This window comes from Enhydra lutris, unplaced genomic scaffold, assembly GCF_002288905.1.
Source record: "Enhydra lutris kenyoni isolate GAN:26980312 unplaced genomic scaffold, ASM228890v2 scaffoldscaffold3, whole genome shotgun sequence".
NCBI lineage: Eukaryota > Metazoa > Chordata > Mammalia > Carnivora > Mustelidae > Enhydra > Enhydra lutris.
In genome coordinates this window covers 68925815-68941888 of record NW_019154087.1, presented here as the reverse complement: position 1 = coordinate 68941888, position 16074 = coordinate 68925815, and the positions used below count along the sequence as shown (strand labels likewise).

Genomic DNA, 16074 nt, shown 5'->3' with positions numbered 1-16074 from the left:
CTTTCTCAGACCCCTGAGAGGATTCAGCAAGTGCCAGGCATTCCTGGAAAGCTAACACTACCTCACCACTATCTCCCATCACCCCAACTGTCTACTTCACCCTAACCCATCAGACAGCAAGAACCAAATCTTTCCTATTTGCAGTTAGCTGGATCAGAGACATTCAACAACATTACTCTTTCTCAGCACTTGCGTAGTGAAAACATACATGGTAATCCTGCACTGGTTACTGTTATATTTTATTATCTCCAAAGACAGAGACCAATATCAGTAAGAAATGAAAAAAAGTGAGAGGTAAGTCATTAGGCCCAACATTACAATACTTTTATTTTTATTTTTTAAGATTTTATTTATTTATTTGACAGAGATCACATGTAGGCAGAGAGGCAGGCAGAGAGAGGCGGGGGGAAGCAGGCCCCCGGCCAAGCAGAGAGCCTGATTCGGGGCTCGATCCCAGCACCCTGGGATCATGACCTGAGCTGAAGGCAGAGGCTTTAACCCACTGAGCCACCCAGGCACCCCAGTTCTTTTATTTTATAACTAAAAGATTTTAAAACTGATGTGCTAAATATAAGAAATAAAGTCAAGATAAAGTAATGGGCTTAAATCAATTAGACTATTAGCTATAAAATTCCATACTTTAGATTTTTTTGAAACTCTTATTCCAAATATTTAGTCATCAGGAGTCTCTAAATTTGTTTCCATATGCTAGTAAAATTCACTCTCACAACAACAGTAGAGAAGGCACACTTAACTGCAAATCCAAGTAGGTTCCCATGTTATCAATTACAATGTCAAATCTTTGAAGCTTAGTGTCTGTATATTATCCACTGCCTTCTGCTCTCCAGCGTTTTTATACATCAAGTATATAGCTAACACATAAAAAAGATCCTAGGAAGACAATGACATTTCACAACTGTCTGATTATTTTACCAATTCCTAGGAGATTGGCTACAACACCACAAAACACTTGCCATAAATTGAGTTTGTGGTAAACAAAAGTATAAAATCAGCCCCTTCCTAGTCTATGTGTATTTTCTTTAATTTTTAAAACACTAAAGAGGATCTTTGTGTTCAAGGGGAAAAAAATATTTTTTTTAAAAGATTATTTATTTATTAGAGTGAGATCACAAGTAGGCAGAGAGGCAGGCAGAGAGAGAGGGGGAAGCAGACTCCCTGCTGAGCAGAGAGCCCGATGCGGGGCTCGATCCCAGGACTCAGATCATGACCTGAGCCAAAGGCAGAGGCTTTAACCCACTGAGCCACCCAGGCGCCCCAAAATGTTTCTTTTTTAATCTATTAAAAAAGTGAGAACTTGGGGTGCCTGGGTGGCTCAGTGGGTTAAAGCCTCTGCCTTCGGCTCAGGTCATGATTCCAGAGTCCTGGGATAGAGCCCCACATCAGGCTCTCTGCTCAGCAGGGAGCCTGCTTCCTGCCCCCACCCCCTGCCTGCCTCTCTGACTACTTGTGATCTCTGTCAAGTTAATAAATAAAATCTTAAAAAAAAAAAAAAAAAGTGAACTTTATTTAAGGAAAATCTTAATTCTGCCCATGACCTTCATATATCTACTTCATATTTTTAGGTTTCCAAAGTTAATATTCAAAATAAGTTAATACTCTTAGGTCCTCTGCCTATTTGAAAAAGATGCCACCAGATGTTAGGGGAGTCTAATGTCCAAACAACAGACTTTAGCCACAAGCAGTTGATTAATGGCTCCAATTCTATCTGTTAGGAATGATAACCCACCACGATCCCTGAATGTCCCTGCACACTGTTGCTGGGCATGCCAAGAAAGCACAGCCCTGACCACTCTTTACCCAGGCCAATTCTCAGGACTGTATTTGTTTCACTAACCAGGAATGAGGTAACATCTTTCTTCTGACTGATTTTTAATCATTTATTCTTATTAGAACTTTTGGGAAGTTGGTTTGTGAATATATATGTAATTTTCATGCATATGTGAAGTATCCCAGGAGGGAAACACAAGAATCTATGAGTACTAGATGCCTCTGCAGAAGGAAACTAGATTACTGGGAAAATTGGGATAGGAAGAATTATCAAAATAAATAAACCTCTCAATGCTTTGGATTTTGAACACAAAATAATTTCCTATCCTTAATAGTTTGTTAAACTAAAAAGAAAGGTGTAATGAACTTGAGGGTCCTGGTGTTTCTATGATTGAAGTGTACTTTCCAAAGAGATATATTCAAGTCCTAACCACTGGTACCTGTGCATATGACTTTAAGTTAAGACAAGATCATATCAGGGGAGGGTGGGCCCTAAACCCAATATGACTCCTATCTTTATTAGGAGAGACAGACACAGGGAAAACACCATGTGATGATTGAGGCAGAGACCAGGGTGAAGCACCCACAAGCCAGGGAACACCAAAGGAGAGATAGGAAACAGACTCGCCCCTAGAGCATTCAGAAAGAGTATGGCCTTACTGCCAACTTGATTTCAGACTGCTAGCCTCCAGACCCATAAGAATAAATTTCTGCTGTTTTAAGCCAGAAGTCTGTGGTACCTTGCTAAAAAAGCCCCAGAAAACTAACACAGTATTTGGCATATGACAGCCTAGGAAGCTACAACTCTGTCTTGAAGATCTTCATTGTATAAACTATCTTTACTGACACCTGGATGTGTCAGGCACCTGGATGGCTCAGTCAGTTAGGCTTAGGACTCCTGATTTTGGCTCAGGTCATGATCTCAGGGTCGTGAGATTAAGCCCCATATTGGGCTCCCCACTCAGAAGTTTGCTTGGTATTCTCTCCCTCTCCTTCTCCCTCTGCCCTTCCCCAACTCCCACACTCTCTCTCTAAAATAAATAAAAATTAAAAAAAAAAAAGAAAAGAAAAGAAAAGAAAAAGAAAAAGGTTAAGGACATTCCCAAGAAAGGAGAATGCCCAAAAGCTGGAAATAAAGGAATTGAAGACCAGAGTTTGGCAAACACATAAGCTGATGCTACAGCTGCTCAGGCAGTTGGGGAGAAGCAGCTTGGAATGGGGAAGGCAATGGTCACAGTACCCAACGAGGGCTCCAGCACCGAAGAGACAACGCTAAGTTTGCATGAAAAGGACAGCCTCAACTTAAGACACACCCTAAGGGCTATAAACTACTCCACAAAAAGACAGATTAGGGAAAAAATAAAATCTACTATACAGGAAAATTAGGATCCTAAAGTTCATCTGTCTTTGGATATTCAGTCAGATTGCTAATATGCATGACTACATTAACTTATACAATCTGTAGCCCCATTCAATATTAGGCACATGTCACAAACAACCCAAACTTATCAGAACAAAGGCAACAGACCATTTTGGTTAAGTTCCTATATAAAGGGAACATTTAACAAATCACAAGCTACCAGAAAACTAATTAAGTGCAAGAATAGACTTGGCTAAGATAAGGTCTCCCAGATCATTTGAAAAAATTACTCAAAACTAAAGATGCCTTACCCTAAAAATTACTTTGATTTGATAAGAATTATGCATTTAATTATAAAAAACTAAAATCCTTACATGGTATTTTATCAACAATACTTTTAATATTATACTACAGACAAATGAACAAAAAATTGTAACTATTTGCATGCATGTAATGGCAGATAAAAGAAATGCTGCTCAATTTCTATTTCCTTTGCATTCAGGAAGGTTACCTTATGATCTGTGAAGGTGTCCTATTAAGATTTTTGTGCTCACTGGAGGGTTTCTGAGACTGTGACCCTGCAGAATGACTAGAGAATGCATGTGGTCTTACTCCCGAAGGATGCTGGAGTCGAGGAGGTAGTGCTGAGGGAGCTTTTATTGGCTTGCTTGGATTCTTTGGCCCTCTGTAATCCATGTCTGTGACAAAAAGCCAAAAAAATCGCAAAACTTTCCTATTTAAAAACAAACAAACCAACCCAAGTCCCAACATCCCTCCCCCAGAGAAAGATTAATTTGATATAATCCTAACCAGAGTGGAAATTTTGTCCAGAAGTGGAAGGTTTTCTCATCTTCTTCCCTGATACGGTGTTCCAGCTTTCAGAGGGAGGTGGTTTGAAGTTCTTCGAGGAGTGTCTTCAAGAGAAAAACATTTATAAAAACAAAGTATTCCTAGTAAGAGTATCTACTTAAGTATTCTGCATGAGTATTTTTAACTTACAAAAGAATTTAGTTTTAGTTCTTAAATTAAAATACAAAGCATTTAGCAATCCAGATATAATTCTAATCAAGTCAGACGACATAAATCAAAAGCATAACCTAAAAAAATGGAAGACTAAAAGGCCTTAAACACAATCTAAGCAAAATATTGGATAAAAAAGGAATGACTTTAATTCTGTTAGATGTGCTGATGGTACTACAGCTAAGACGGGGAGGGAGGAGTCCATATTATGTTAGAGAAATACATAAGAAATACATAAAATGATGTGTTGTCTGGCATTTGCTTTATTCAATTCCATACCCATTTTTTAAAAAGGGGGTTAGGGAGAACTGATTAGAAAAGACTGTCAAACACAGTTAGTTGCTGCAGCAGGGTGGTGCTTACAGTGGGGTTCAATGTACTATCTTTACATTTGTATATGTTTGATATTTTCCCTAGTAAAGTTTAGGTGTGACTCACTACCCTTTTTTCTAACAAAGACAGCAGCAACTGAAACAAAAGGTGCTATAAAGACTGTAACAGCAAGTCAACCATAGTATTTTACTACTTCATGTGACAAACATTTAGTGAAAATGAACTACATGCAATGTCATACGAAGTGAAAATTAGAAATGAATATGGTCCCTGTCCTCCTACGTTCCCCACTTTACAGTTACAAAAGAGTCAGTTTCCCAAACCGCCTTTACAAAGAATGGCACATTTTAAACTAAGCAACAAAACAAGTTTTTAAAATGCATTAACACACAAAACACAAAATCTGAACTCAAACTGCTCTTTCAAGAGATCTAAATGAATTCATTTTCTACACAAAGGCAAAACCTTTGGTTAATTTACAAATACATAGGATAATTTAGAAATCCTCATGATTACAACAGGCTAAATGGAAGAGACAGTAAATGCCTCAGTTGAAGAGCTGTACATACTTCTTTCCAAGTTCTTCGACCAAAACGGGTCCATTCTCCGAGTGAATCCCTGGAAAGTCTGCATTAGAAAACTTTCCATTGTGATCCAACCTAACCTGCTGAACAATTGCAGAAAGAAAAATCAGTCACCTGCTTCCTTTGCATTAATGATCACCTTTTAAATTTTTATCTTACTTTTAATTAAAGAGAAAATGACTATATACTGTTAGAAACAAAATTAAGCTCAAAATGGTATAACATAATACTTTTCTGACCCCCCCCGACCTCTGTACCTCTAGCATAAAAAAAAGCCTTTTTTTGTTCACACTTCCAAAATTTTATAAACCGTTTCTATAAGTAATTCATGGAGAAGCAGGAACACAATCTATCAGGCTCCAAACAAGAGAGGCAGCATGCCCCAGATCCGAACAAAGGGCGCCAGCACTGCATATTCTGGGATTCTAGGCCCATCTTTTCTACTTACCAGCAATATGACCTTTGGCAAGTTACTTGTTTCATGCTTCAGTGTCCTCACATGCAAAATAGAGCTAATAATAGTACCTACATCATAGGACTCATGGAGATGGAATGAGGAACATAGGATATACAGAAAGGGCACTAACACACAGCAACCACTCTATAAATGAGAGAACCTCATATTATAATTACTATTATCTTCTCACTTTCTCAATTTTTAAAATGAGTAACTGTGACCTTTTTTTCCCCTAAAACTAGATCCATGACGTGTTCTCTAATACATAATTCTTATTACCCAACAGCAAACTGTGATAAGAGTAAGCCTTTAGGTTTCTTCCTAGAGTCAAACAGTACTCAATGAACAGGGCACCTGCTGATCACTGCACTATAAGCCCAAGGTACACAGCACTGCTTCAAGTTAACTTCCTATTTCTAGATCTAGTCCTAAAGCTGAGGTTTCATTCTTCATTACTCACAAAAGGATAGTGAGCCTTCCCTCCCTTCAACAGTCTAGCAATAAAAGAGATCTTTCTGAAGTTAATCTGTCAAAAGTTTAAACTACATCTTAAATGCTTGAGTAAAATCACCTTTGAGTCACAGCAGTTTCTGTAATAAAATATCAATTAAATTTTACCCAAGTGAGATAATCTAGTAGGTATAGAAACAAAATACTTTAAAAAGGAAAAAATTAAAACAAGTATCTGCTTTACCATCTACTTTATGAAGAGCATCTACTTTACCAAAAGCACTGCAACCTCAAAGGAAACATACTTGACTTAAAATAAGGAGCAAGTTTTAGTGATGCAGCATAAGATAATCAATCTTCTCTGTTAAGGGGGAATGAGAGGGAGGGGGCCCCTAATAAGCCCAAGATTCACTTCTGTTTTTTTCCGAGTTTTCCAAATCACTATAACAAAAGATTCCACAATTCTGTTCTGTGATTACAGCACATTTCTGACAATTCCATAAGGAAGAACATAAATAAATCATATCCTCTTCTTCCTTGCCTTTCAAATACCTCAGAATCAGAACACTTTTATTAAAAGTTCTTAAGATAGGCTATCATTGATGCTAATATAATCCTCATCGATCAGATACTTCTCACAAACCACTTTACCACACAGGAAATGAGTGTTACCACAAGTCAAGCAAAAATGTTTGTCAATGGCTATTTTAAAGTAATTTTTAAAAGGCAACACTTCTCAATGAAAACCATTTTTTGTGAAAATTATCTCCAAATAAAATTTTTATGTACATAGGTTATTTCTGTTTTGGAAATAGAGGACAATTTTTCCATTAAAAAAAAACAAAACAAAACAAAACAACAGATGGGGCGCCTGGGTGGCTCAGGTCATGATCTCAGGGTCCTGGGATTGAGCTCCCCATCGGGCTCTCTGCTCAGCAGGGAGCCTGCTTCCCTCTCTCTCTCTCTCTCTCTCTCTACCTGCTTCTCTGCCTGCTTGTGATCTCTGTCAAATAAATAAAATCTTAAAAAAACAAAAAAACAGGGAACCTTAAAAATTATCCAGTTTCTCCAGCTTTGGAGTATCGACACTAGACTGGACAAGTCTTTGTTAGCGGTAAGAGGGGGTGTCCTGTGCACTGCAGGATGTTTAGCAGTATTCCTGGCCTCTAACCAGTAGATGTCAATAGCACCTCCCCGGCTGTGCTTTGACAACAAAAGTTGTCTGCACACACTGCCAAATAGGGAGTGAGGATTGCAAAATCACTCCAAGTTGAGAAGTGATCTAATCCAACTTTCCCCTTAAACAATCAGCTACTTAAAAGCAACAGTTTACTCAAAATGAATGGCAAAACTCCCTTCATTACTATTCACTCTTTCTCAATCCAACAGAAAACCATTATGTACCCATCAAAATCTTCTAGGATGACTTTCATAAAACAAACTGGCCTATAATGTCAAGTCTGAATCAATTTCAGGAATCTGCCAACTGTAATGAAAATATCTAAAAATCTACTGTTATTGTTACTTCTTTCAAACAAGTTTTTCAAAGACTGACATTGTACTTAAATATCACATGATGGGACGCCATGGCTTTTATATACATACAAATTTTGATAATGTACTCTAATGGATCAAAAAACTAAACTTTTACAACTATTAAAATGCATATGTGATAAAATATATTCTGAAATCTCAAATTAACAACACATTCAAACTTGAACTGTCTTAATTCCTATTACAATAAATTAAGATTTCAAATAAAATTTTTTCTTCCTCTATATAATCACTTACTTGACATTTATCTCCAACTTCATACTGTAAGCCAGCAGCAATGGAATAATCACGTTTCTGTTGAGCTGTAAACAGTAGGAGTATAAATATCAAGTTGACGTAATTACTTTCAAGTGTCACAAAGCAAATTTATGGAAAATACAGATTAACTTACCTTGCTTAGACTTCAGCCAGATTTCATATTCCACATTTCTATAGACTGCTGGACTGAGTGACTTAAGAACCTTTCTAGACAAAGGGAGGCTAGGAGAGTTCCCATTGTTTTTCGGGTTCTAAACAAACAAAGTCAGGAAGTCCAATCAACACAGAACAGAACTGCTTTTAAAACATTTTTGTTTGAGATACATGTAAGAGTAAAATCAAGTGAAAAAGAAAACTTTAAAAATTAGGAAGTCAACAAAAATTTTCTCAGAGTCAGATGATCCTGACTCCATTGAAAACGTACAAGTAAAGGGATGCCTGGGTGGCTCAGTGGGTTAAGCCTCTGCCTTCAGCTCAGGTCATGATCTCAGGGTCCTGGGATCAAGTCCTGCATCGGGCTCTCTGCTCAGCAGGGAGCCTGCTTCCCCCTCTCTCTCTGCCTGCCTCTCTGCCTACTTGTGATCTCTCTCTCTCCCTGTCAAATAAATAAAATCTTTTAAAAAAAAGAAAATGTACAAGTAAAAATTAAGACTAAATTAATGTGCTTTCTTAAGTGGAAGAACTAGTTAAAACCATTAAAAAAAAATACCTGATCGCTTGACAAAGCTTTAACTCCATTCACATCATTAGCAGTGGTAGTTTTACTCCTACAAAAGAAATATAATCATAATTAAAAAGTACAAAAATGTGTTTATGCAGTTAACTTATCTTAACCTCACATAAAGATCTCCAGTCATAATTATATTTCAAAAAGTCAAAGCTATATTCCAGTGGAGTTCATACAAGCTTTAGTAAAAGGATGTACAAACGCCCATACACAGACACACACATACACATGTGTATCCATATTAAGATATAGATCAAAAACTATCAGTTCTTTATGTAAGGCTCAATCATCAAAAAAACAGAAACAAAAAGAACTATGAAATTTGGGTGGATGGAAAACTGAATTTATAAAACATTTAATGTAAACATTTTCTTTCAGTATATTGATGAGGCTCCATTAAACAAAATATTCCACAACAAATGAGCGCAAACACAAACTAAGTCATCAGCATGTTAAATGATGATAAGTACTATCTACAGGGTAGGGTGGCGTCCGGGTAGCCAGGTAGCAGAAGTGATAGTGCTGAGACATAGGCTTCAAATAACAAATAAGTGAGATGAGGAAAGGATTTGCTAAGATGCCTTTCTGGATAAAGAATTAAAGTTGATGAGACAGCGAATCATACGGCTATTCAGTATTCCAGGCAGAGAGCAGCAAGTGGAAAGACCCTGAGGTGGCCCAGAGATTGGAAAAGCGGGAACATAGTGATGGCAGGACAAACAAAAGAAGAGATGAGACTGTAGTCTTCTGTCCTACAGTTCCTCCTTAATCTCAGTCTGCAGGACAATCTCCAAATCTGTGTCCTTAAATATGGCAATATTTAAGAGACTGCAACCTACAGTCTAGACTAAAAAATCACCCATAATTCCCACCACTTCAGGACTGACCAATATGAAAGTGAAAAGAATCTAGGCACAAGAGTAGAGTAACATCCTCCTTATTACCCAAACTATGCCTAACTATCATACCATAATCATGCAGCATTCTTCCCTAAAGCCTTAGCCTCCTTAGGCCAGACATGATACAAGTGAAGAGAAATGTTATTAATGCAACAAAAAGTTAATTTAAAAAAGGCTTCAAGGACCTCTGGGTGGCTCAGTCGGTTAAGCATCTGCCTTAGGCTCAGGTCATGATTCCAGGGTCCTGGGATCTAGCCCCACATCAGGCTCCCTGCTTGGCAGGGAGCCTGTTTTTCCCTCTGCCTGCTGCTCCCCCTGCTTGTGTGCACGCTCTCTCCCCCTTCCCTCTCTCTGACAAATAAATAAGACCTTTAAAAAAAATAAGTAAAATAAGTAAATTAATTAAAATAAATTTAAGAATAAAAAAAATTTAAAAAGCTTCCATGTTGGGAAGCCTGGGTGGTGCAGGCAGTGGGGCAACTGTTAGGCTCCAGTTGTTATCTCAGAGTCATGAAATCAAGACCCTTGTCAAGCTCTGCGCTCAGTGGGGAGTCTGCTTGAGATTCTTCCTCTCCCTCTGCCCCTTCCACTCGTGCACACTTCTGCGTGTGCTGTGGGTGCATGCTCTCTTGCTCTCAAGTAATCAATCTTTGGAGGAAAAAAATGGCTTCCATGTTCCAAGGGCTACACATTAGCAGTTTAGAAAGACTGCACTTTACAATGAACACACCTTTCCTCATAAACTTCTCCAGCTTACTAGCCTTAACTTCATACCTATTTCATCAGTCAACTGCTATTCCAGACCCAACTGTTGCTAAAATGATGAGCAGGGACCAAAGGGCATGTGCTCAAGTCCCCCCACACCATAATAGGTAATAAGCTATAACAAGCTAATCACTCGCTCTCTCAACTTCCTCTAAGCTCAATGGCACATTCTAATCAGATAGGAGCCTAGATTAAATGATAGAGCAGAACTTCTGTTTAAAGTTAGTCTATCCTAGAATTAAATGTGCAATAGCAGACCCAGATTCTAACCCGACTCATCTCTCTCTCTTACAAAGAAATGGTAGTCAATCATTTTTTCAGTAAGGATCAGAAAAATGTACCTTAACAAATGCCTGGTATTTCTGATAAAAGGAGATATATTCAATAAAGAATTAGATATCCTAAGGTTTAATTTCATTTATTTCTCTAGTTTCACTATGGAACACCGAGTAGGCTTTCATACTCTCACACGCTAGGAATAATAGAGTATTATATCCTGACTAGGAATGGAATTGGGTAGAGCTCTTATAAAACACAGAGTAAAGGTTTTAACATTATTAATAAAAACTAAAAAAATGTCAGACACCGTATCTAGAAACTAGGCTATACACATTATACATTATTTATTTTAATTCTTACAAATTTCCCTCTGAGGAAATACTAATATATCCTAATTTTATATAGAATTGGGGCATGTTAGTGAACTTAAGTAAGTTGCCCCAAGTCTAGTCACTTTAGCAGGAAGCCAGGATTGAAACCAGATTTGGCTGTCCATGGCCCCAAGCTCTTAACTACTATCCTACATTATCCTGTGTGGAAAAGGCCTCAGAGAATCTAAGTTAAAAGGTGTTTATTCACAATCCTAAACAGAGACATTACCCAGAGCTGTTCTCATACTTGTACCCCAATTTGGGACTACTATTATATAAAACGAAAAAGGAAGGCATTATCTGAGTAAGGAAACAATAAAAGAAAGTCGTGGAAATAAAATGGTCATTTTTTTCATCATTGGATATGTAAACAAATGACAGGTTAACCTTAAAATTTTACAATATACACACACAGAGAGGCAGGACTAAGTCTATTATACACATATACTTGTAGATTTTACAGAAATAGAGCCTATCAATCAAAAACTTCAACTTTCAAAAACAGTCCCGTAATAAAAATTAGATAAAATCAGAGGCAGGAAAAAAGAATCTTGTACTGCAGATTGCTATATTTTAGGTACATAATGAGGTATATAATACCTCAATATGTGAGGCAACTCCATGCCTCACATTCCTTATTGAACTATTTCTTTACAGGGTACTATAAAGATATTTTAGGACTTAAATTCATTCTTACTTGCAACTGTCATCCTCTGAATCTGATATTTCACTGTTGTTTTCATCAGCTACTTCAGAAGTGTCTAGTCCCATCAATATTTTACTAACATCAGTTTTAAATACCTTCTCATACAGCAATTCATAAAGGAGAGCTGCAATTAATAAGAGAAATGTTATGCAACATTAACTAATGTTATGTTTTAACACAAAATTGACAATGTCTATTGCCCAGGTTTCTAAAATCCTAACTAGGACACCTATAACATCTTCTGCTCAATAATACAATTTAATCGAAAAGTTATCTAGATAGAAAGCAACTAGAATTTCTGTCTCTATAATTAATTTGAAATCATTACATAAGCTAATGCCATTTTTAAAACACAAAAAGGTACCACAACCGTGAAACAAGTATGATAACAGTAAAAGCTAAACATGCATACAATTACTGCATTCCAGGCACTGTGCAAACCCTTTACATATGCTCATATTTAATTCCACGCACAGCAAAGTATTATTCTAACAGTACAGATGAGGAAACTTGAGAATTAAAAAGGTCACATAATCTGCCCAACCTTAAGAGATGTGGAAAGAAAACATTAAGAAACTTTAAGACTCCTAGAAGAGGACAGCTTTTCATAAGGGACTCCAAAAACAACTGCTATAAAATGTATTCTGAGCACCCACTGAAAGAAGCATATTTAATCAACTTTTTTGCTTTAAAAAAAAAATCTAGAAAACACAAAAATATAGATTACCAAATACTCAAAAACACATTACAGATGGCATTTAGGACTCTGATTAATTATACTGCAGCAATCTTTTTGAAACTAAAACTTCATCAACAATAGGTACCCACCCTCTAGATGAGTCCCCAAAGAGACCACCTTCTCACAGATCACCTTTCTGCCACCCCTGATAACATCTAAAACACAGGCATGAGAGAAGTATGGGTAAGGTAGGCTCCATGAGCTATCCTTCCCAAAGCTGAAATGTCTAGATTTTAACCAGCTAGAAGAGGAGGACACAGACTAGGATACAGACAACTACACTTCATTTTATTTATTTTTTTTTTCATCAATTCTCAAAATTGCATTACCCATATCTTTACTGGTCACCACTAGCTTAAGAACAAAGGAAAAAGCTGTTACATGCCCAGCACTAATGCTCTGTTTGAGTGATGTGCACTTCATCAGACAGATGATAAAGGAGAGTAAGGTAGAAAGGACTACTAAAGTGGTAATTCTCAACTGGGGAAGGAGAGGGGATTTTATCCTTCTAAGAAACACCTGGCAAAATCTGGAGAGCTTTTTACTTGTTGCAATGAAAAAAAGAGAGCTCTCTACATGGTACATGCCAGGGACATTATACTTAATGTTCCATAATGCACAGAACAGCTCCAAAGAATTATCTGGCCCAAATGGCAGTAGTGTCAAGGTTAAGAAACCCTGTTCTAGTGTCAAAACAATCAAATGCTTGATTTGCTCATTTAGATTTTCAAGCTCTACACCAACAACTTTAAAACACATACAAATGCTTATTACCGAAATGAATTACTGCAGAAAAGAAATACCTGTATTTACAAGTCAAATTCAAGTTACTAGCTCCATTTTTTCCTAGTCAAACAAGTTTTCATTACAGTATTAATACTTCTGCTAACCCAAGATTCTCTACATATCTTCGTATGCAACAAAACAGACTTGTTTGCATTAGGACTGTATAGCTTAGGAATATAACTTCCTACACAAACACGACGGTGATACTCACACTGACACATTGCCGAGTTCTCTTTATACTTTATGGGATAGACAATATCATAATGATTTCCATTTGAAAAACACAGTAATACCTGAAAGGGAAAAATTAAAGACACCTTTCAATCCAGTCCTTCACTTATGACACTTACACAGCAACTTTTACCTCCAGTTTCTCTGAATTACTAATAAATAATATCCAAATAGAAAATGATTATTTTAGGGGCACCTGGGTGGCTCAGTCAGTTAAGCATCTGCCTTTGGCTCAGGTCATTATCTCAAGGCCCTGGGATGAACCCTGCACTGGACTCCCTGCTCAGTGGGAGTCTGCTTCTCCCTCTTCCTCTCCCCACCCTGGCTCATACTCTCTTCTCCCTTGCTCTCACCCTGTCCCTCTATCCCTCCCCCACCCCTCTCTCTCTCCTTCTCTCTCTCTCTCTCTCGCACATACTCTCACAAATAGGATTTTTTAAAAAATGATTATTTTAGGGGCACCTGGTAGACTCAGTTGGTTAAGTGCCCAACTCTTGATTTCAGCCCAGATCTTGATAGGGTGGTGAGTTCAAGCCCCACACTGGGCTCCATGCTAGGCATGGAGCTTACTTTAAAAAAAAAAAAAAGATTATTTTAGAAGCAACCTAAGGCTTCAGTGTCGTCAACTATGGTATATCCAATGCTGAAATGTCATTAAATCAAAAAGTTCTCAATGATCTGGGGAAATGCTTATGGGATCACAAAAAATATACAATATACATGAAAACAACAGAATTTCCACTACTTAAAAAAACAAGACAGTTAAAAGACCATAAAATACTAAATACTCCAAAACCTTATGAAGATGCTGACCTCTAAGAGGCACAATCAAACGTAAATTTTTTTCTGCTGTTTTAGTTTTAAGTACTTTCTAAATAGTCAATTGCTTATGCAATGAGAAAGACACACTGATTTTGTTTGAATTATGGTGTATTCCCAAACCTGTATTGGATAGGCCAAATCCAGAGCCACGCACCCTTTTTTTAAAATTTTTTTTTTTAAGATTTTATTTATTTATTTGACAGACAGATCACAAGTAGGCAGAGAGGCAGGCAGAAAGAGAGAAGGAAGCAGGCTCCCTGCTGAGCAGAGAGCCCGATGCGGGGCTCAACCCCAGGATCCCGGGATCATGACCTGAGCCGAAGGCAGAGGCTTTAACCCACTGAGCCACCCAGGCGCCCCCCCAAAGTCCTTTTTATAAGGTGGTATTTCACTCAATTCCCTTCCCTCTTACCACCATTAGCACAATGACAAAACACTTCAACTTGGCCTGGATGATTCCAAAACAGCTAATTAAAACAAAGTTCTCTTATAATAATGAACCAACTGAGGGTTGGTTTTTTTTTTTTTTCTTTCTAGTCTTCACATAATTTTTCAGTTGTTTCCAGTGTGGGACTAGATAATAACATCTCAGCCAGTAAATTATCTTTATAAGGAGAAATATATCACTATTACCCAAGTATTTTTGGATACAATGGCAGAAACTACTTTCACAAGTAATTTTACTACTTAATGTTTATAGTGATGCAAAACAGTCTAGTTAATCATATACACTAGTATCTGAGGTTTTTTCCTCTACTGTAATGTTCTGATAGTGTTCAACATGAGATTTGTGGAAAAAAAACAAATACAAAATATGACTCAATAACAATTAACAGGAAGTTTAAAAAAAATTATAACCTTCATACAAAAATATTTCAAAAGGTCACCTTAGCCTAGAAGGTCAAGGTGGCAAGTGGTTCTTTTACTTAAATCCTTCAGAAACACTTAGAAAAATTCTTACCTTCTCCGGAAAATTATTTTCAGTTACTTGTGAAGGAGAAACATTTGGTTCCCGATAAATTATAAAATCTTTCCTGAAAATAAAATTGAGCAATTACTTCTGGGAAAATGTATTTCATGACTTAACCATTATTCGTTCATTCATTCATTAAGAGCCTAATATGTGCCCAGCAATGTCCCAGGCGGTGGAGAGAGCAGTAAACAAAGACAGCAATATAGTAACTTAATTGTAAAACACCTGTATGAAAGTACCTTTTTAAAAAGTAGAACTTCAAATATAATTTGCATATATGTTAACTTCAGATATAATTCTAAAAGGAGACTTCAAAATTACAGAGATTGTGAAGATGAAATTTTATACAGACATTTCAAGAAGAAAAAATAAAGCAGTCACCTGTTCTTCTCCCAGACAAAAGTAGTTAAATAGTAACATGGTGTTTTGCCTCGTTCTAGTGGCCATCTATCTGAAGCTACTATCCCTGAGAAAAGTAGGAAATCAATCCTCTATCAAGTTGCTAAGTAATATTGTTTACAGGCCTGGAAAAATGTCTGTATTGCTTCCCAAAGGTATTTTGAGAATTACAATTTCTAAACGTTGACATATTTAACATCCAAACCTAATTGATGCAATTAAAAAAAATCTTAGAAAAGATGCTTCACAATTAAGGCATAAAACTGCTTTGCTATTCTAACAATTTTAGTATAATGGAATATATACTAATTTCCCACTCACTTTTTGTTTCCTAATGTTACTACAGTGTTTACCTGTACATAAGAGAAAGGGCACTTATTTCCACTTGTCCAACCCATTCCTGTATTAAAGAAAAAAAGTTGGCACTTAAGTTTTCATACTTCATAATACATATACCTCTATACAATACCTTAACACATACCTTTATGACTATACCTCATGAGCTAGAAAAAGCTCATTAATATTATTAGTATATTATGTATTATATATGTATAATTATGTATATTGTTTATA

At 36.9% G+C, this 16074-nt stretch overlaps 1 protein-coding gene across 2 annotated transcripts in view; it reads right to left on the bottom strand.

Moving 5' to 3' along the window:
• Nucleotides 1-16074, bottom strand: part of LOC111154210 (OTU deubiquitinase 4) — a 45734-nt gene that overhangs the window by 15101 nt on the left and 14559 nt on the right. Inside the window, exons 4-13 of one of the 2 annotated variants that reach the window (XM_022513670.1) lie at nucleotides 15855-15901; nucleotides 15091-15163; nucleotides 13288-13369; nucleotides 11543-11675; nucleotides 8514-8571; nucleotides 7938-8055; nucleotides 7784-7848; nucleotides 5071-5168; nucleotides 3959-4062; nucleotides 3660-3846 (exon numbers count right to left, since the gene is read on the bottom strand). In XM_022513670.1, the coding sequence (XP_022369378.1) occupies nucleotides 3660-3846; nucleotides 3959-4062; nucleotides 5071-5168; nucleotides 7784-7848; nucleotides 7938-8055; nucleotides 8514-8571; nucleotides 11543-11675; nucleotides 13288-13369; nucleotides 15091-15163; nucleotides 15855-15901 (965 nt within the window). The remainder of the gene's footprint in view (nucleotides 1-3659; nucleotides 3847-3958; nucleotides 4063-5070; nucleotides 5169-7783; nucleotides 7849-7937; nucleotides 8056-8513; nucleotides 8572-11542; nucleotides 11676-13287; nucleotides 13370-15090; nucleotides 15164-15854; nucleotides 15902-16074) is intronic. The other variant, XM_022513680.1, reaches the window with a different exon arrangement.